The 22496-nt window shown below is 36.6% G+C and overlaps 1 protein-coding gene and 2 long non-coding RNA genes across 6 annotated transcripts; 1 reads left to right on the plus strand and 2 right to left on the minus strand.

Annotated features, from left to right (window-relative positions):
* Positions 1-279: 279 nt before the first annotated feature.
* LOC120112887 lies at positions 280-4508 on the minus strand. Of its 3 annotated transcripts, XR_005514526.1 has the most exons (6): positions 4072-4503; positions 2699-3136; positions 2421-2575; positions 1425-1715; positions 477-675; positions 280-333 (listed from the first exon to the last, which is right to left on the minus strand). It is a non-coding gene; the product is annotated as an uncharacterized LOC120112887 (long non-coding RNA). The 3 variants fall into 3 exon arrangements; XR_005514521.1 differs by having other exon boundaries at positions 477-1715; positions 4072-4508; XR_005514522.1 differs by having other exon boundaries at positions 477-1715; positions 2421-2606; positions 4072-4508.
* Positions 4509-11425: 6917 nt separating this feature from the next.
* Positions 11426-13857, plus strand: LOC120112888. 2 transcript variants are annotated; one of them, XR_005514529.1, is made up of 3 exons: positions 11426-12148; positions 12587-12771; positions 13704-13857. It is a non-coding gene; the product is annotated as an uncharacterized LOC120112888 (long non-coding RNA). The 2 variants fall into 2 exon arrangements; XR_005514528.1 differs by lacking the exon at positions 12587-12771 and having other exon boundaries at positions 11432-12148.
* Positions 13858-13983: 126 nt separating this feature from the next.
* Positions 13984-21340, minus strand: LOC103698080 (UPF0481 protein At3g47200-like). Its single transcript, XM_039132892.1, has 4 exons — positions 21197-21340; positions 17155-17304; positions 16787-16885; positions 13984-15746 (listed from the first exon to the last, which is right to left on the minus strand). Exons 2-4 carry the CDS (start codon positions 17195-17197, stop codon positions 14224-14226), a joined length of 1665 nt encoding a protein of 554 aa, XP_038988820.1. The 5' UTR covers positions 17198-17304; positions 21197-21340; the 3' UTR covers positions 13984-14223.
* Between the last annotated feature and the right edge of the window lie 1156 nt (positions 21341-22496).

The following is a 22496-nucleotide window of genomic DNA, read 5'->3' on the forward strand; positions in this document are numbered from 1 at the left end:
GAAGTATACACAATGTTGGAGAATCCATAATCATTCATTATAAATATCATCATCTATAAGTCTAAAGTCAAGCATATCTATTAACCATACATCACAATGTTTCATCCATACCATATGTTAAGGTGATAATCATCACCAAACACATCAAAATGTAAATTAAAAATCTCAAAATATCTGATCTTGCTATTCCTCCAAACAACCATCATGTAGACAAAAATATTCTTATACCAAAAACTGGATTCTGCTTGTAGACAACTCCACCATGATCATCTGAACAAAAGCTATCCATGTACCAAAAACTAGATTTCACATGCTCATAACTCCACGATGTATCTGAGAAAGCAAAAAAAATACACAATCAATAACCACATGTCAAAAATAATAAACTAAAATTCAAGTATAAGTTCACAATAACATTTCGCTTAATTTGGTCAAAATCTCTAAATAACCTATGTAATATAAATGAGAATACATACCAACGAGTATTTGTACCACCAGTTGAATACATGGCCCCATCATGATGGATAGATGACTTGTGCGTTTGAGTCTTTTTCTTTAAGAACTTTGTCACCAAACTTGTAAGATGTGCAATTTGCTTCTGTTCTTCCTCTCGCTCTTTCCTTTCCTCCTCATGCTCTCTCCTCTCCTGCTCCAATTGCCTCCGCAGCTCCTCTCCTGTTAGTTACCGGTATAGTTATTGTTGCAACAAATGACTGAGATCCTGAACAATGATTGTACTCAAGCTTTTCTTTTTTGGAGTATTCAGCTGAGTACTTTGTCCGCCAGTTGATATTGGTCAGCTCACTCATGTTGAGCTTGTTTGGTGTTTGCTAGCACAAAGATGGAAGTAGTTTTCAGTCTATTTGGTTTCAACTGGGCTGTATGTAACTAACATGGACTTAGAGTCCAACTTCATTGAGATTTTGGTTTGGATTAAGGACTTTGAGATGACCAACATAATCAAGTTTCAGGTTTGGGTGCACATTGAGTTGGTTAACTTTAAGTTTGTCTAATCCATTTGCATATCCACTATTCCTGCTCTTAGGTGAGGCAAATCCAATTATATTTATGAAAACATAATGTGATCGATACAAGCATGAAATGAAAACTAGTTTCTCTAGCATCTCGTAGAAGAAGCTATTTGACCTGTGCTTGTGTGAGCAGCACTTTTTATTAAGCATTATGAAAATCAGCTTCTTTCAAACTCATTCCTTTTTATTTTTAAGTTGAAGAATGGTGAAACTGCTTTTTGTAAAGCAAAGCCAAAGATGAGCACAATGTACTCATTTAAGAACATCATTTTACATGACATACTGTACATGTATAATTCAGTAATTATAAAACAAAAATCACTTGAGTGACTGCAGAAGTTGTAAGGAATAGCAAATAAGATCTCAGAATAAGATTTTTTTAGTTATGCTTACTCTCTCAACTAAATCCAATGCTCTAACCCCGGAGACGTTGAGACTGTCTGTGATATCCTCAAGAGGCTTTTGAACCTCCCGAATGGCTTTGTTATTGATTGGCAATGCATACCTCAACAAGGCACCAGGATCCTTAATAGGTGGTCCAGAAATTAGCACTGACAGATCAGGCAGCACAGGGCCTCAAGGGGATGCATGTGCAGGCCAGTCCAATGTAGGAACACCAGTGACCAATCCAATTGCCAATGCTATGGAAACTGCACATTCCTTTAGGTGAAATGAGTTCTTCTTCTGCCCAAGAATTCAAAAGATATACAAACTGCTCTCAGCATTTACCAAAAGAAACTGTTTGTGGTTTTAATAAGAGAACACAAAAAAGTGACTGCCACAGAGAATGATATTGAATTGGCAGAATTAATTCTATTCTCTCCAATAAGAAAAGAAAGAAATTCAACCTATATCTTATGAAAGAATCCATGTCAAGCACCAAGAAGGCAAGCCGATCTAATGGTACAAAAATATAAACGGACGTGGTTCGAAAATCGGAGCATACTTCAAGGAGCAATTTTGATAAGAATTATACTATGGAGATGGAAATTAATTTTTGTAATATAGAATAAAACTGTCCAATCTAACCAACAAACTCTGGAAGAAATGAATGAAAACAACTGATTATTCACCTGACCCATGAAGAACTTCTCTCCCTCAAACACTTTGATCTTCTTAAAAGGAAGTATGGCCATATTGATTTACAGTTCATTGTAAGCATATCAGGTAGACAGGAGATCTATCTTATGAGACCAAAAAAAAAAAGCAGGAGAAATATCTAACTGATTGGTTTTGCAGTTTTTTTCTTAACAACATACCATCTTAATCTAACTGAGACAGGAATGTGTATGTGCCTTGTTAATTGCAATATGCCATCTCATTCTAACTGGGACAGGAATGTATTCTCTGTTGTTCATATAAAATAAATAACGATTCATTAGTTAATACCTTTTTTTGATGCTTCCACCAAGGTAACATGAAACTCTCTAAAGCATTCTGGTCCAAGAGCTCCATATAGAATAGCAACTGGACTGGCAATACTTGAACCAAAATATATGTGATCAAAATCAAAAAGTTCAGCCTACTCAGCAGATCCCATAGCTCTGGTGAAATCCAAATAAACATATAACCTCACTATATAACAAGGAGGCAAAAAAGATCAACAAGATTTGCAATAACAGAAATAGAAATACAACAAAAGCACAGAAAAGGTGGATATGACTTACAGTTTGGCTGAAGTGTCAAGCCATGAAAGAAGATCAGTAACATTGAACAGTAGTGCACTACCAGTATCTACCCAGCAACTACTTCCTCCAGGGCTTCACAGGTTTCTGCATATGAGAAAAGGTTCTGCCTTGACTATTGAAATTGGCTCTGACAAGTCTCCCATAACATGTTCTGAGTTGGTTTCGTCGTCAGAAGGATAAGAAGATAAAGAATCCTCCGCCAACTGCCAGTAGAGCACTAGTGTAGGAGATGCTAACCGAAGCATAAGAGAAAATTCAAAAACTGATCCCAAGGGTTCACTTAGAAGCAAGCGCCCATCATGGACAATTTTGTGAATGCAGCATTTGGCTGTCAAACAATCTGAGCCTTTATCTGGTTCTAACCAGAGATCAGTAAACTCCCAAAACAGGTTTTTCCGTTCCTTAGAGAGCAATTCTCTGTTGATATATGTTGTAATAATTCTTTAGTAACCTATCAAACTGAAGTGCTCCTTAATCAAAGAAGGTATAAACTTAAAAGACAAATAACAAGCAAAATAATACTTCAATGCCAACAATGCGTCATACACCAGTGCCAACAATGCAACTATAAACTGAAAGCAGAAACAAAAATTATCCTGCAAGAGAACAACACAGTCACTGATTTCTCAGTTACTCACACCTTTACTTACCACCAATAGACAGTTCTTGGCTAGGGCAAGCATCCAGATTCCATCAGGCAAGCCTACTTTTGAATTTCTTTGGAATTTCATTTGTTCAGGAAGGGGAAAAGAATGCTAACTTTTGTGCACAACTTGCCTGATGGAATCTGGATGCTTGCCCTACAAGTCTCAGCATTCTTACCAAAGGGGGAACTATTTTACTAGAAAAAACAAGTTAACTTTACAAAGAAAACGAAATTAAAATTATGCAACTAATTCAACCATCTACGGTGCAAAAAGAGAGGATTTTCATCAAACCCATCCAGAATTAGTCTTTCTCTTTAGAAAATTCAATTTCTTGGTTAAGAAAAGCACTATGCATTGCTGCAAAGGCCATACCAAACACAAAGAAGAAAATCTAATATAGTGGAGAAGAAAATCATGAGAAGTGATCCAAGAATCTCAGCCTTCTTACCGAATGGAACTATTCAAAAGGATACAATTATAAAAAAATAATCCCATTTCCTCCAGTGAGGAAACAAATAGCATTAATTATCCAAAAAAGTGAATATTAATCGAATTACTCATCCAATTCATTCAGATTATGACAGCTTCCCGATCGGATATATCTCTACATTGCTCATATTTCCATTTAAAAGTCTACTTGCATATAAATAAGTGGAAAATAATCTAAAAACGCCTACGTTGGAAGAGAACTGGATCAACCGGTACCTCTCCCCATCCGGAATCGAGTTTGCAAAACCCCGATGGAGAAGAAGAGCAGCAGAACCCTAGGCGACGAAACCAGAGGGGTCTCCGGTGGCCATCGAAGCAGCTCCGCCTTGCCGAAATGGAGGATCTTGGGGCGGCAGCGGAGAAGCGGCGCTGGGACTGGGAGGATAGGAGGGCCGCCATGGGAGCTAGAGTTTCGAGAGGAGAGGGATTGGGGAAGCAAGGGTTTTGGAGTTAACGCAAAGGAGAGAGGATAAAATGGTGGTGAGAAGAAATAGTGGAAATCGGAGAGCCGCTAGATGTCCCCACGGTGTGGATAAGGCTGTCCGGAATCCGGACGGTCATCCCTGCTGTGGATGGCCTTCTGGTTAGGGATTTGTTGGATTTGGGTTAGGAAGGAGGAGGAGGGGTTAGGGATCGCGTGGGGAGAGGGGGGGATGGGTGGGTGCCGGGGCCACGGGTTGAGCGGCTGCAGGGGTTTTGGGAAGGGGGAGGGGGGAAATTTGGGCGGGGCGGCGGCACTTAGTTTCATTTTGTATTTTTCTCTTTCAATCTTTTTTTTTATTATAATTATTCAAAAATAATATTTTTAATATTTTTAGAATTAAAAATTAAATTTGGTGGCGAAAATTTCTGCCAATAATCCATCACTGCTAAAAATAATCTTTTAAAAATTTATAAATACTTGTGTTACGATTTTTATGATGGCTGAATTTGTCACTGTCTAGTTACAATTTCGGTTACCAGTTTTGTGACAAATATCCCGTCACTACGGTGGTTACTAAGTTTTGTCGCCTACCCTACCTGCGTATTTTGTGACCGGTCTGTTATTAATCTGTCACTAAGTTCACACCACGGTGACCAAATTTTTGTATATCATTAATCCGTCATAAATAGTGACAGATAACGGGCCGTTACTAGTTTTCCGTCACCATACGCTTATTTTCTGGTAGTGAAAGTTGTGGGATTGAGATTCAGCCGAAGAGACAAGGATATGCCTAAGTGAATTAAGGTGTTAAACGACACCGTTTGAAAATAAGCAGTTTTTTTTTTTTTGAACTTAGAAATTAACATCTTACAGGGGCTAGTACAACATCGTTCGGTTTTACGGGAACTTTTCACTACCAAAAGTTTGGTCACTAAAAAACTCAAACTTTCTGCCCAATTTTTTCATTGGAAAAAGGTGCCATTCGTAAAAGTTTTTCTGGACTAAATTTTTTTTAGTCGCTAAAGGTGAACCTTTAAGGACCAAAATTTAGTCGCCAAAAGTTTTACCTCCAGCTCGTGTGAAATATTGGACTCGTGCCAATTTGGTATTGCGTTTCCACGACCAAATATACATTTAGTCGGTGTAGGACAATTATTCAGTAACTAACAAAAATGTTGGTCGCAGATAGCCTTATTTTCAGCGACCAAACTTTAGTCGCCAAACATTTTACCTCCACCCCGCCAACTTGGTTTTGATTTTCCGCGACCAAATATGCATTTAGTCGGTGTAGGACAATCATTCAGTAACTAACAAATATGTTGGTCGCAAATAGCCTTATTTGCAGTGACTACTATTCATTTAGTCGCCGAAAGTGGTCACTGAAAGTGTATTTTCTTGTAGTGAGCTTCACATGCCAATAAATTTAATATAAAAACAAAAGCTATGTGCCCCAAAAAATTCCAACCACAACAAATTTCAGTCATTGATATATATATATATATATATATATATATATATATATATATATATATATAGTTAGAAAAGGATTCAAATAACGTATTTAATAGTTGTTGTTTACACCATATCTTAATCTAAAATGGAGGTCTAAATATGGATTAGATGAGAGATAATTCATTTTTGCAGATTTTGTAATTAGTGGCTAATACGTTAGTGAAGATTTTTGCTTTCCGTGGCAGAACCAGCCAACGGTGGAATAGGGTCTTGTAGCGCGATGAAAGGCCGATGTGGGCCCAGAGCATACTTCATCCACTGTACTTGCTTGATATGCAAGGAGACATTCATAAGGAACAAGCAACATTGATATATATAACTTTCTAGAAAAGAAATGATTTAGAAATAAAAGAAACATTTATAATTCAAAAATAAAATAACTGATTTGCAAGGATAAATTTCTTAGTTTCTTCAAGAAAGTTGCTTTTGTTATATTTCTTGAATATGAGCCAAGAAAATTAACAAATACCTTAGAATATTTTAAAAAATATTTTTTAATTAAAAAACCTAAATCTAGAGCAAGCAAAGGTTATCACCGCTCCGTGGAATCTCTTTCCTAGTCCTGCCTTGTCACTTCCAATTCTCTTTGTTTCTGATTCGAGATTTATCTGTAATATATATAAATATAGCTTGGCATCAGTCTGGGCTTGACTTTTTATCTTCTCAGGTCGCTAAAAGGACTTGGAGGCTCCATAGCAGTTAATGGGTGAAAGTAGTAGGAAAAAACAATTCCACTTGGCTCATATTGATGACAAACTTGTCGTTGGTTGGCAGTATGCCTTGATATTTTTATCATTGGCAGACCCTCCACGATCTCATCAAGCTGATAGAATTTTAAATCTCAGTTACATTTAGTGGTTGGCACGTCACTCTAGGTGCTTGCCTTTCACTAAATTAAGGCTTCAAATATTGAAAAAAAAAAAAATTAAAAAAAAAAGGATCTTAAGTTATACGGTGGATTTGGATAAGTCAAAACAATTAAAATTGGATTCTCCTTCCATCATCTTGGAGAATCTCAAATATGCTCAGCACTGACACAAGAGAAAAATCTAAATTATTAATTATTATTTGGGCATGAGGATATCAAATCAAGTCTAAACTTCTTTTTATTCTTTCACTAGAAGTTTGATTGGTTCCTAACATAAAAGTTATGACCGACATGATCTAGATTCCACTTCTTTGAAGACAACCAGATGATAGATGATGCCATATTTATGAATACTGAAGTGTCAGAAGACTGTGATATGTTTTAAAAATTGTTAAACCTTACATATATTTAGAATTAATTCTCATTTTATGTTTAAAATTTATCATATCTCTTGGCGACATGCCGTCAAGGGATTCCTCATCTTTGTTACAACCTGATTTATAAAGTTCTTGGCTGAGTAAGGTACTATAATCTTAAGAAAAATTATCTAACAGACATTTAGTTCAAAAATTAAAATAATTGAATTTTCATGAGAAATTCCTCAGTTGCTGCGGGCAAGCTACTTTTATTATATAGTATCTTGAACATGGGCTGAACAAATTTGACAAGATGCCTTGTGTATTTAAATTATGCAGTGATGGTAGGAAAGTAATCCCTGGGATTTAATTATTTCTCATGCACAAACAAGCAAAAATTTCATAATTAAGAGATTTAGGCATGCGGTTCATTCAAAAACCATATCACTTACATGATCCAAGAACTCCAAGAGAAACTCGCTAGAAAGCAAGCACTAAAAAACAAAAAGAAAGTTGACAATATTTGACCACAATTTGAAAAAAATAAATAGAAGATAAATCTTGAAACCTAAAAAGTAAAATGAAATAAGTAAAAATAAAGAAATAAAATTCGAATTATCTCTCACATAGAAAATAAGAGATAAACTGTTATAAAGAATTTACAACATATCATCATAAGTGCCAACTTCCTAGTTAATAAAAAATAACATTTAAGAATTATGTTGAGAATAAGATGATATGTATGATAATCATGAAATTATTATTTTTGGGGGCTTTTTATTTTTTTAAATTTATGAGGGCTATCTTTTATTGGAGAAACTCAAAAGTCAGCCTTTCCAGCTTTACCTGGCCCATAAATTATAAAAAAAGCTATGTGCCCCAAAAAAGTTATGCCCCTTGTGATATTGGAGAAAAAAATTCAGCCATGGCAAATTTCACTCACTATTTAAAATATAAAGTTTAATTACTGGAGGATTCAAGTAAGGTATTTGATAGTTAGTGTTTATACCACATTCCAACCTATAGTGAGGGTCTAAAGGCTAGTTAGATGATGGCCACATGGCATTATAAGAGACTAAAAAATAATGAGAAATTGCTTTGGAGAGTCAACTCAAATTGAACGAAACACATGTGGAAGCCACGAACTAGGATATAGATATAGATCTGATATGATAGGGATACATAACAAGAGTTAAGATTTGAATAATAATATTAGGCTGATCAAGTCCCCACTAGGTACTGCACAAGATAGACCGAGTGTTACCCGAGCCTCAGGTCGAGTTCCAGAGGTAGAAGGTATAGGCCGTTTATAAGTATGGCATGTCAGAGTCAATCGTGCGTTATGTTAAGACATCACCCTAACGGATGAAGCCTCGGAGCAAGATGTGAGATGCAGAAGCAGTTGCTAACAGATTAAAACATGGAAAATTGAGTAAAAGGGTAAAACCAGCTATAGCAACTATCAAAAGGTGGATGAGTAGGGACAGGTGTTAATGCTGAAAAGAGATAGCTATCCAGTAGTTAGGAAAAATATATATATGTGTTCAATTGTAACTCTGAAAGGGCCCTGCAACCACCAATCGAATTGATTACCAAGTTTTTTTTATCAATTTTTCTTTCAAAATATCCTTAGCCTTTTTATTACTAGGCAATAGTTCATTTCTTGTAGATCCTTATCAGCACTTCCTCGAGAAGGTGGAACCTCGGTAGCAAAAATTATTGAAGGTCAAGACAATAGAACCCACTGTCATCTATTTTTTATCCTATTCAAATAATAATGGCATGCATGTGCGTTCATCCAACCGAGTCCATTGGTTTATTTTTCTGTCTGCCTTATCTTGAGAGTGGGGAGAAAAGAGCACCAATAGTTGATTATAAAATCTTTTCTCATTGAAATAGTAGATACAGATATAGTTTTATGTGTTTTGGAGGCTCCTTTGACGTCCTATATATAGAATTTTAGGAGTGGATATCTTATATTGACTTTCGAATCTTTGATGTGTAGGTATGAGGCGTAAGAATTTTGTACGCAAGTATTTTAGACCTTATAAAATACATCCAATGATTTCGATTAGTATTTTCAACCTCTATCATTGAACTTGATAATGGATCTAAACTCTACACCTTTCATTTACTACAACTGCACCTTAAGAGAGTGAGTTGATATTCTAAACTTTTTACCATATGAAACTAATACGACTATTAAGAAAAGACATGTAATATTTACATATTCTTATCAACTTTGCTTCTTTCTCACAACCATACTGAATATAGAATTCTCCATTTAAAACTGAAGAAATTAAATACTTAAATTTCTTCAAGATTTTGCTTCACTAAGATATAGGTTTTTCGCCAAGCTTGTGAAATCATAACATTCAATATAAAAGCATGTCCAAATTTGATGATGTACATAGATTAGAAAAATATGCTTAAGCAATAATGCAATAAATAAAAGGATATCCAAATCAAATTTCGACAACTGGAATAAATATCCAATCCTCTCGAGGGTAGATTTCTTCTTCGGTTATTCTACATAGGCTTTTTGGTCTTGTGACAGCAAACGTCCATCAAAAGATGTTCCTTTAAAGGATGGTTGTCATCACGGGACGAAAAAGCCTATGGAGTATCATCGTCGTCGTAGCAGTAGTCCGATAGAATAACATAGAAAAAATCTATCCTGGTAGTGACAGTAGGACTACTAGTAGCACTTCTCTTCTTTAATATCTTCTCCATATATAAACCCCTAATTTTACCATGTATTCTTATTTGTACTCTTTATTTTAATAAATATGACTGGGGAAGCATCCGGCTTACTCCATTTATGCTTAAAAAAAAAAAAAGAGACAAACATCTTTTAAAGACCATTGCTATTGTATTACAGAAAATGCTCGGATTGCTTACTTGCATGTCCATGTTTCAATCACAGCTAAGCAGGATAATCATGACCAAGGCATGCCTTTGGGACATTCAGTATAATACAGTGTGATCCAGAAACCATTTGGCTTAAAAAAAAAAAAGAGACAAACATCTTTTAAAGACCATTGCTATTGTATTACAGAAAATGCTCGGATTGCTTACTTGCATGTCCATGTTTCAATCACAGCTAAGCAGGATAATCATGACCAAGGCATGCCTTTGGGACATTCAGTATAATACAGTGTGATCCAGAAACCATTTGGCTTAAAAAAAAAAAAGAGACAAACATCTTTTAAAGACCATTGCTATTGTATTACAGAAAATGCTCGGATTGCTTACTTGCATGTCCATGTTTCAATCACAGCTAAGCAGGATAATCATGACCAAGGCATGCCTTTGGGACATTCAGTATAATACAGTGTGATCCAGAAACCATTTGTTTTTAAAAAATAAAAACAAGATAACCAAATATATTTTCTGTATTGATTTTATTTTATTTTTTTAAAAAAAGGAAAAAATTAGTACCAAATAGGAACAGCTAATTTAATATATTGAACAAGGATAAATAGAGAAAAATAGTACAGATTGCCAGCCAAATGATCCCTCAGATCTAGTCTCTTGTATTTAGGACAATAATTGGCAGAGCAATGCATGGAATTAACTAACACAACATATCCCAAATACAGCACATGCCTAGAAAAATAAAGAAAAATAGAAAAATAGATTAGTATGCATTTAAGTCAGGACCAAATGGAGTCTAGAATTGGGTCTAATCCAAAATAAAGAAAAACAGAAAAACTATAAATTAGAAAGTATAATATGTCACCCAAAATAAAGAAAAACAGAAAAACTATAAATTAGAAAGTTATTTCGTTTTTTTAAAGAAAATATGTCACCCAAAATATGGGGCATCAAAATTAAGTCAATACATGTTAAGGATTTGGCATTCAAATAAGATGTTATAAGAAAAATTCTTATTTTAGTGGAGCTAGGATTAGACATGAGGAAGGCTGTATGCGAGGGCGGATACAGAGCGAGAGAAAAGTACCGGTGAAATCAAATTAGTTAGAGGGAATGTTGAGATAGAGACCTCATGACATGCCACTTAGAAGTCGTACCAAGGAGAAAGAGAGAGACCAAAACAGACCTTAAAACTCACAATTGCGTCCTAAGCTGATGCAATGGTAACAGTTTTTTGGATACAATCAGCAAGTGCATTCTCTAATATCCATCTATCTTTTCCAAAACAGAGCATTGGTGTCGTTACAAAACTGAAAGAAATAGCTGCATTTTTCGAGTATTGGCAGAGTTGGGAGCTGTCCTTGCAGCTGGCTATTTTGAAATTAAATACATCTAAACGAAGCTTCAGTCATTTTGATTTATTCTTGTAAGATAAGTCCAAGAGCCTGCATTCTTTCTCATGGACATTCAATCCTTGCACTAGGCAAAACATTTTGAAGATTTATGATCGCAGAACTCGATAAAAAAAAGTTTATATGACATAAATCCGTAAATAAGTCAACACATGCTGTCAAGGAGTTTTTAGGGCTTGGTCTTGGAACACCTGTTGCTTACTTTACTCAATGAAGTGCTCCTCATTTCATTCATTATGTTGTGACTGTCCAAAACTTGTTCGACACAACTTTTAAAGGAAATGTAAAAAATCCACAATGCTACAATTTCTAGAAAACTATGTTTCTAAATATTAGAGGGACAAATGAGGCAAAATCATAGATGCTGTGCACAATGCCCATTAAACAAATATATTGTCAATAAGTGTTCTTGAGTAAAATGTGTTTAAAATATCAAGATGAAACTTAACTGGATGCAGGGTAACCAAGAACAGAATTTAATTTCAATTCCATGCGCTGAAATCTTGACACAACCCGTAAGGACCTGTTTTAAAATGGGCCTGGGCCGGCCTGGGAGAGGACAGGGCTGGCCATTTGGGCCACAATGTGCGCCCGGCATGTGAGTCCGGGAGGAAGACTCCCAATGAGAGTCTTCTTCCTCCCCAAGTCCGGCAAGGAACCCGGGACTCGAAAGCTGTTGGACTCCGATGAGGACCTAGGGATTTCATCTACAAAAGGGCTTCTTCTCCTCCGTTGAACCATCGCAAATCCCTCAAAACAAGCCGCCGATCCCAAATTTTTTTTATTCCGAGTTTTCTCCTCTGATTTTCACCAGAAAGAGTCGTCGGATCTTCGTCGGATTGAGGTATGACCAAATCCATTCCTCTTCTTTTCTTCTCCAAGTCTTTTAGTCGTGATTCACTTCGATTTGAGTTGGCGAATCGCCAAAAAATCGTCTGAAACGAGGGTGCCCTGTTTTCATCTTCTTCTTCTGCGATTCCACTGCCACCGGCCGCCGAGTTTGGCCGGGTCTGTGGCCACATATGGCTTCCATCGAGTGGGGGCTGGGCCACCTTGGCTGCACGCCATTAGATCTATGGGGGGAAATGGGGAAAAGGAAAAAGAGAAGGAGAAGATGACTTCGCTGTTCATGAAGAGAGGGAGAAGAGAGAGGTTTCTCTCTCTTACCTCTCTCTTCTCCCCTCTTCTCTCTTTTCTCTCTCTTTCTCTCCTCTCTCTATTTCTCTCTAATTTCTCTCTTTTCCTTCTTACTTTTTTTTTCTCTCATGGTGTCTCTCTCTAGTTGACCCGGCTAGGTGGTAGTAAGGACTCGACAGATCTTGTGATGGACCCCTGGTGGTCGCTGTTTGATTTTCTTTTGATCATTGAGTTCGAACCTTTAGAGGGAGAGTCATCTGCGCCAATTGATTGGGGTGCTACTCTGCACCTCACTCATAGATCGTTGTATTTAGTCGATCATCGGTAGAGGTAAGAAGTCCTGTGCACAATCACCTTTATAAATAATATATATTGTAATATATGTTGATGGTTTTAGGGTTTGCATCATTTTGGTGTGATTGCTTAATGATTTCTAACATATATATTTCGTTAATATAAGGAGATATCAAATATCGATGATTATGGCTGCTTGAATTATGGTTTTGGTTGTTGGAATATAATGCTGATTATTTTGGAATTTAGGCATAAAATATAATATAAAATTATACTTTTTTTTGGTATGGATGAAATTGAATAATTTTATTAATAAACAAAAGAATTTGGATTAGACATATTATGGATTGCCTCTCATGAGCTGAATCGTGACACATTGGTTTGCCATTGCGGGCCAAAGCGTATTTATCTTGGATTGCCACGGCGAGCTGAAGCACGGATATTCTAGTTTGCCACGGCAGGCCGAAGTGCGGATATTCTGTTTTGCCACTGCAGGCCGAAATGCAGTTCTCTTGGTTTGCCACTGTGAACCGAAGTGCTGTTATCTTGGTTTGTCACTATAGGCCGAAGCATGGATATTTTGGTTTGCCACCACAGGCCGAAGTGTGGATATTTTGGTTTGCTAGTCACGGGCCGAAGCGTGACCATGAATAGTCCAAATCAAAAAGATAATTGGTTGATGGAAAATCTGGATAAAAATAGAAGATTGAAAGTATAAAACCACTGCATGATAATATCTTTAGTATTTTCTGGAACGGGATATATGTTTGACGATATACATCTATGGATGCATATTTATATAGATTTTATCGAGCTATGTTGAATAATTGGTATAAGGCTTTATGATTTTGTCTGCATTTTGATGAGGTTTGTAGTTAATATTTATTTTAAATTTATTATATTTATATTGGTGTGAGTGTGTGGGATTCTTATTTGTTGTAAAACTCACACCACCTCTTCTCTTTCAGAGTCGCAGGCTGCATAGTTTCTGATGGGTTGGACATAGAGTCCGAGTATTAAAGTTATGAGTTAGTTTGTATTCTGATACCGAGAAATATTTGAAGATTTTGTAACTGAAGCGGTTGGATTATTTGAATATGATGGATTTATTTATTTGGATTATTTGGCTATTCACTGTTAAGTTATTGGATATTTGTTCATCTTAGGCCTTGCATGATCTCTAAGGCATCGCTCTAGGGCTCATGCGGCCGTGTTACGTGCTCGGGCCCAGATGTTTGATTTGGGGCGTGACACAACAACATTAGATCCAATAGCTAACTTCGAAGAAAATTACAAACCAACAATGATCTGTCCAAGCAAATTATTTTTTATGAGGTCAACAGCATAGCCAACCACATTTATCAATACTACCTAACAACCACAGTTAACCGTCTAGTTTCTATGCTCCCCAGATAAATGAAATTCTCCAGTATCCATGTTTGGAGGGAATCCTTTCTTATCCACTCACCCTTCCATAATATCTGTCGCCTATTTTAACTTTGTAGATGGAGAGTGAACATAGGACAATACGGAAAATACTGTCTGCACGACGGTCAGCAAGAGAAGAAGGGCCGCTGCCAACACTGAAATTGTAGCCCATGGGTTGCCAAAATAGTCTCGCCTCAAATCAGCAAACCATTCGGGCCATTTGACTTCATAAAAGCTGTTTACTACCTCAATCTCATTTGCAAGGTAGTTCTTTTCCCAAGCATAGTGTAGCTGACTGCCCAGCTGATTGAAGAGTTCTGCCACTGCTTGTTCATTGTTTAGCTTATGTTCCAGTATGCCTTCCAAGTGGAGCAACCGCACGTCCCCAGCCTGGTCGATGATGCAGTCCATAAAGAGTGCGTATATCGTAATGTACATCTCAGTGTCGAAATAGCACTGTTCGAAAGCTATGAGGTTTCGGAAGAGAGGACGGGTATAGTCATGGATTTGCAGTGGTGGTATCTCCATCCGCCCACTCCTAATCCCACTCCTTATCTGGAATTTGATGTTCAAGAAACTGTCTGCTTGTTCCTTCCCCTCGAACTTCACCCCAGCCCTGTCGAGCTTCGTCGCACTAGGAATCCACTTGGGTGCAGATGTCGAAGACCCTCGTGAAGTCGGTGCAGATGTCGGAGACCCTTGTGAAGGAGCAACTTCCCCTGGTGCAGATGTATACTCCGCTGGCTTTTCTGAAGGGATCCGAGATGAATAAAATAGATGGAGCAGATGATGGTATTCACCGGGGGACTTCTTCTTGGACTTCTTGAATGATTCGGATTCCTCGGGATGGATGCTCTTGAAAAGCTGGAGAGCAAGGTCAACAAGATTAATCTGTCCATCCTTGTATGCTTTGAGATGATCAAATAGCAATTGGATGACGAAGAAAGGAATTTGGTTCTCAAGCTTTAGCAGATCAAAAACCACTAAACTAATAGTGAACAGCCCTGCCACAGTTGGGCCCTCAAGCTGTTCATCCTTCTCGCCGATATTTAAAGCAACCTCCCCTTCCCTCGTCTCCCTCATATTATCTAGTCTCCTTCTTGGCTTCAATGATTCCATCCTGGGACACATTTTTAGCATGAGATAAATGATGAAGCACCCATCAAGCAACATGATCAATGCCATATCTGAGGCATTCAGTGCGGAGAATTCCTGAGAGTAGCAGCTCCGGACCTTCTCATCCTGTTGCTTCAACTCGAACAAGCACAGGTTCAACAATTGACTTGCATGCTCCGGGCTTCGGTGACGCGATAGAAGGTGCCGGACACACCGCAACTTGTGGTAGTTCATGGAGGAACTCCCGTGGCTGTTGTGGTGAAAAGGTCCGAGGAAAGCAATCGCTGGTTCGTATGCTTTAGGATCCAACTGTCGGATGTGCTCGGGGACCTTGAAGATGGTGCATCGTCCCTCGAGATGGTCCATACATTCTGCTAAATTTACTGTACGTCTAACTAAATTGATCCACACATCGTCGTTGGTTGAAACGAGGGATTCCTCGTCCGATTCTTTGTCCATGTTGCGACCTGATTTATAGAGTACATGACCAAGTTACTATAACTTCTAAGAGAAATTATCTAACAAACATTTAGTTCAAAGATTAAAATAATTGATTTTTCATGCAAAAATTTCCAGTTGTTGCGAGCAAGCTACTTTTATTATACAATATCTTGAACATGGGCCCTACAGATTTGACAGGATGCCTTTTGTATTTAAATTATGCAAGTGACGGTATGCAGGTATTCTCTAAGATTTAATTATTTCTCATGCAGAAATAAGCAAAAATTTCAAAAATTAGGAATAAGGATTTTCTATGGTTCGTTCAAAACCATATCGCATCCATGATCCAAAAATTGTAAGAGAAATTATTAGAAAGCAACCATTTAAAAATAAAAAAGTTGACAATATTTGACCACAATTTGGAAAAGATAAATGACAGATAAATCCAGAAACCTAGAAAGCAAAATGCAATAAGTAAGAATAGAGGAATAAAATTTGAATTATCTCTCATGCAGAAAATAAAGATAAATAGAATGTAAAAAATTTACATCATATCATCAAGTGTGCTAACTTCTAATTAGTAAAACATAATATTTAAGAATTATGTTGAGAATATGATAATATGTTTGATAATCATGAAACAACTTCACATGCCAACAAATTCAATATAAAAACAAAAGCTATGTGCCCCAAAAAAGCTGTGCCGGACTCGAGGAAAAATGCCAACCACAACAAATTTCAGTCATTAATTGCTATATATATATATATATATATATATATATATATATATATATATATATATATATATATATATATATATATATATATATATATATATATATATAGTTATAAAAGGATTCAAATAATGTATTCGATAGTTGTTGTTTACACCGCATCTTAATCTATAGTGGATATCTAAATATAGATTAAATGTGAGATAATTCATCCTCGACGATTTTGTAATTAGTGGTTAATACGTTGGTGAAGATATTTGCTTTCCGTGGCGGGAACCAGCCAACGGTGGAAGAGGTAGAGGTACTAAAACTTCAAGGAGAAACTGGTGTACCACTTCTGGGTGTCGCTTTGGGCCTATCGGGTGGCGCTTTGGGCCTATCGGATGGCAATCGTATGTTCACTGTCCTGCCTTCGGGATCATTTTCACGACCTGATGATATACAGGGAGGCATTGATATTGAACAAGCAACATTGATATAACTTCTAGAAAAGAAATTATTTAGAAATAAAAGAGACATTTATAATTCAAAAATAAAATAACTGATTTGCAAGGATAAATTTCTTAGTTTCTGCAAGAAAGTTGCTTTTGTTATATTTCTTGAATATGAGCCAAGCAAATTAACAAACACCTTAGAATATTTTAAAAAATGTTTTTTAATTAAAAAAAAACAGATCTAGAGCAAGCCACTATGGCGGTACCAGTGCTGGATGCTCGTGATGGCAGTAAGGGCTGCAACTCCATTTCCGGTGCTGGGAACCAGTCAGAAAGACTTGTATCGCAATGAAAGGCCGATGTGGGGCCGGGGCAGACTTCATCCACTGTCCTGCCTTAGAGACCCATGCCACGACCTAATGAGTACAGGGAGACATTGATAATGAATAAGCAACATTGATATAACTTCTTGAAAAAAAAGGATTTAGAAATAAAAGAGATATTTATAATTTAAAAATAAAATAACTGATTTGCAAGGATAAATTTCTTAGTTTCTGTCGCTTTTGTTATATTTCTTGATATGAGCCAAGCAAATTAACAAATACCTTAGAATATTTTGAAAAGTAATTTTTAATTAAAAAAACTAGATCTAGAGCAAGCAAAGAATATCACCACTCTGAGGAATCTCTTTCCTAGGCCTTTCTCGTCACTTCCAAATCTCTTTGTTTCTGATTCGAGATTTATTGGTAATATATATAAATATAGCTTGGCACCCGTCTCGGCTTGACTTTTTGCCAACTACAGAGTGGGGCCGCATTGCTTCACGAAAAGATGGTCTTCTCATGTCGCTAAAAGGACTCGGAGGCTCCATCGAAGTTAATGGGGGAAAGTGATGGGAAAAAACAGTTCCACTTGGCTCCATATTGATGGCAAACTTGCCGTTGGTTGGCAGTTGCTTTGCTATTTCTATCTTTAGGAGACCCTCCACGATCTTATCAAGCTGAAAGAATTTTTAATCTCAGTTATATTTATTGGTTGGCACCTCACTGTAGGAGCTCGCCTTTCAGCAAATTTAGGCTTCAAATATTGAATATTTTTAAAAAAAATAAGAATATTAAGTTATACGGTGGATTTGGATAAGTCAAAAAGATCGAATTCTCCTTCCATTTAGGGGAATCAAAAATGTGCTCAGCTTATTTATTATTACGGCATGAGGATATCAAATCAAGTCTAATCTTCTCTTATTCTTTCACTAATAGTTTGATTTGTTCCTAACATAAAAATTATGACCAACATGATCTAGATTTTACTTATTTGGAGACTTAACCAAATGATAGATGATGCCTTATGTAAGAAGACTAGAGTGTTACAAAATTGTGATATATTTTCAAAGTTGTTAAACTTTATATATATATCTAGAATTGATTCTCATTTTATGTTTAAAATTTATCATATGACTCAACGACATGCCGTCAAGAGATTCCTTGTCTATGTTACAATCTGATTTATAAAGTTCCTGACCAAGTAAGGTACTATAATTTCTAAAAAAAATTATCTAACAGACATTTAGTACAAAAATTAAAATAATTAATTTCTCATGAGAAAATCACCCAGTTGCCGCGAGCAAGCTACTTTTATTATATAATATCTCGAACATGGGCCGAACAAATTTGACAAGATGCCTTGTGTATTTAAATTATGTAAGTGATGGTAGGAAAAAAATTTCTAGGATTTAATTATTTCTCACGCACAGACAAGCAAAAATTTCAAATTTAAGATATCTAGGCATATACTAGGAACGAGGATTTTCTATGGTTCGTTCAAAATCATATCACATACATGATCCAAGAACTCCAAGAGAAACTCACTAGAAAGCCAGCACTTAAAAACAAAAAGAAAGTTGACAATATTTGCCCATAATTTAAAAATAAATAAATAAAAGATAAATCCTGAAACCTGGAAAGTAAAATAAAATAAGTAAAAATAAAGAAATGAAATTTGAATCATCTCTCGCATAGAAAATAAAAGATAGATAGAGCCATGACCAAGAGGAATTAGTCGAACGAGACTGAGTGTTGCCCAAGGCTCAAGTTGAGTTCCAGAGGTAGAAGGTGCAGGCCAATTATAAGTATGGCATGTTGGATATCACCCTAACAAGATGAAGCCTTGGAGGCAAGATGTGAGATGTAGAAGCAGTTGCTAAGAGATCAAAGCATGGAAAATAGAGTAAACGGTTAAAACCAGCCATAGCAACTATCAGTAGGTGAATGAAGTAGGGACAGGTGTTAATGCTGAAACGAGATAGCATCCAGTAGTTAGGAAAAAAAATACAAGAATTCAGTTGTAACTTTGAAAAGGCCCTGCAGCCACCAATCGAAAATACAAGAATTCATCCAACCGACTCCATTGGTTTATTTTTCCGTCAACCTTATCTTGAGAGTGGGGAGAAAACAGCACCAATAGTTGGATTATAAAACCTTTTCTCATTGAAATAGTAGATACAGATATGGTTTTGTGTGTTTTATTGGTTTCTTTCTTACACCTCAAGACCTCCTATGTATAGAATTTTAGGAGCAAATATCTTATATTGACTTCGGAATATTTGATGTGTAGGTAAGAGGCATATGAATTTTTGTACACAAGTATTTCAGACATTGTGAAATACATCCAATGATTTTGATTAGTATTTTCAACCTCTATTATTGAACTTGATAATGGATATAAACTCTACACCTTCCATGTACTACAACCGCACCTAAAGAGAGTGAGTAGATATCTTGAATTTCTTACCATATGAAACTAATACAACTACTAAGAAAAGAAATGTAATTTTTACATATTCTTATCAACTTTGCTTCTTTCTCGCAACCACACTGAATATAGAATTCTCCATTTAAAACAGGAGAAATTAAATACTTAAATTTCTTCAAGATTTTGCTTCACTAAGATATAGGCTTTTCGCCGAGCTTGTGAAATCATAACATTCAATGTAGAAGCATGTCCAATTTTGATGATGTGCATAGATTAGAAAAATATGCTTAAGCAATATAATGCAGTATATAAAAGGATAATCATGTTATTTTAAAAGGATTTTAAAGACCATTGTTATTTTATTACAGAAAATGCTCGGATTGTTTACTTGCATGTCCATGTTTCAATCACAGCTAAGCAGGATAATCATGACCAAGGCATGCCTTTAGGACATTAAGTTGAATACAGTGGATCCATGAATAGTCTGACGTCATTAACTAGAAGCAGTGTGTTTCAGCAAACCATCCATACGTGATCCAGAAACCCTTTGGCGTCGCTCAAAGGAGAAGTGCCCAGAATTTGTAGCCACACTATAATAATTATGCTGGCTGACAGAGAGAATGCCCAAGCATTTATATCAGGTATGATACTTTTTGCAGAAAGAGAAACCAATATTATTCCATATAAATATTGATCTTGCGAGAAAAGTCATATAAATCTTGTTTTATAAAATCATATACATTTAGATGTTACTAGATGTTGCTATACCGAGTCTGGATTGGGCGCCCATGATGGGCCCTTGTTTTTCATATTTGAAGGAAAAGAGCGACGTACCCGTTGGGAGAAGCTAATTCGGTTCCCACCCCTCCCCCTTGCCTCTTAACTTCAATAAAAAAAAAACTCAAAGAATCTCTTTTCTTCATTCCACAGTTCAAAATACGAAGAAAATGATTTGTCAAGAGATTTTCTATGCACAAAACGATCCACCATCATTGTTTTTGGTGAAGCATGGCATTTGATCCACACACGACGAGCTGGCTTGGTGGTGATGAATTTACACACATTAAATGATCCAAAGGGCCTTGGATTATTTGTATTTTGGTCTCAATAAGATAAGTTTGTCTAACTCTATTCTTATTGAATTATTTGTTCTACACTAGATAACAAATGTATGTTTTATATTCAAAATCTATATACGTATTGGACATTAAATAAATATATACGTACGGAGCATCCACTAATGTGTATTGCTTATTCTGTACCTAGATCCACAAGTAAAAATATCAAGAAACCTTAAATGTATACATATGTATATCATTATACAAAGAAGGTAAATCAAATTTTTACTGAAAATCAATAATTAAGTAAGTTTTTTGTACCATTCAGAAGATCATAAATAAGAACTCAGCTGAAGTTGTAAGAAAAGGAAAGAAAAGAATGCTGTGACACCAAACCAGATATTACATATGAAACAAGCACTTTTGAGCGACCCTGGTATATTCAATAGTCTAGCATCTCAAACTGACAAATTAATTGATGTGCTGGAAAGTTAATTACCTTGCACAAAAGAACACCAAATTTGAGCACGCGCGCGCCCACGCTCGCACACAAAATGTACTGTTAGGTATTACAGCAAGAGTGGAACTCAACCGCGTACGGACGGTTGGCTCTCGGGGGAAGTTATCGTCCCTCCTCACCCTGCCTCGTTACTTTTTTGTTTGTCATTCCGAAATCTATCCGTAATATATAAGCACGGCTTCGTGCCCGTCTAGGCTTGAGTTCCTCCATATTGATAGACAACTTGCACGGTCTTCATATTTTTATCATTAACAGCTGTCCGCCATGTGCATTCCGTCATTAGCAGGCTGTCTGCCATGTGCATTCCTTGGGGTGAAGATGGAGTAGATCAACTGCTACATTATTTGCAAATATAGTCTCCAGTAGAGTAACTATGCCGGAGCTCAAAAGGGTAATAAGTCGGGCCCATGGATGAGAAGGATATAAGAAAAACCGACCGGGGTGCCCAATACACGATCATTTCTGCATGCATCGAACATTCTTCTGACGGGATGGAGGCTGTTATACAGGAGTTGGCTTGTCCCTTCCTCCCTCCTTTTTGTTTAACAAAAAAAAAAAAATGCGGCCCTGACGCAGACATTGGCTACGGAAAATACTCTTCTTTGGCCTTCCATTATTTTGAATAATATAAATTATTTACAAATAGATATATTTATATAGCAATAATTGTAAGTTACGGTTGTTGTCCAAAATGGATAATCCCTGCGGCCCCAAAATGAATAATTCAGATTCGGATTCGGATTGAGTTGTTGGATCAACGATTCAAAATTGATTCAAAAAACAATAGATCAGATCAGGTCGACTCAAAATTCAATAAATTCAGACCTAAAACAAAAAAATAGAACGGTTCCAATTTGAGCTCCGACCCGATCCTACAGTCCTTGAAAACGGATCAGATGGGGTCTAAAGAGTCGGATCGGATTGGGTCATGGGCCAACCCAACCCATTTGCAGCCTTAAGGATCCCACGTATTTCCCACAAGAGTGGGACTTGGGGACAACAAGCTGATTCCTATCTGGATTATACATGGAGTGTGTAAAAGATGGTACTTGAAAGAGTGTTGGAAGGCGACTCAGTTACAGTGGTTGGCTGAATTTGGAGTCAAGTTAGAGAGGTTCACATCCAACCCTTCTTGCGAGATGTTTGAAACTTGGTAAGAGTGTGCGTCTTCTTCGGGGCGAGGTATGTCTACTAGGAGGCAAACGTGGCAGCGAATTGGATGACGTTCTTTGTGGATGATCACTTCAGTGGAGTCTTTTGGACCTGTAAGGTGCAGTTG

The sequence above is a fragment of the Phoenix dactylifera genome, chromosome 1, assembly GCF_009389715.1.
Source record: "Phoenix dactylifera cultivar Barhee BC4 chromosome 1, palm_55x_up_171113_PBpolish2nd_filt_p, whole genome shotgun sequence".
Taxonomy (NCBI): domain Eukaryota; kingdom Viridiplantae; phylum Streptophyta; class Magnoliopsida; order Arecales; family Arecaceae; genus Phoenix; species Phoenix dactylifera.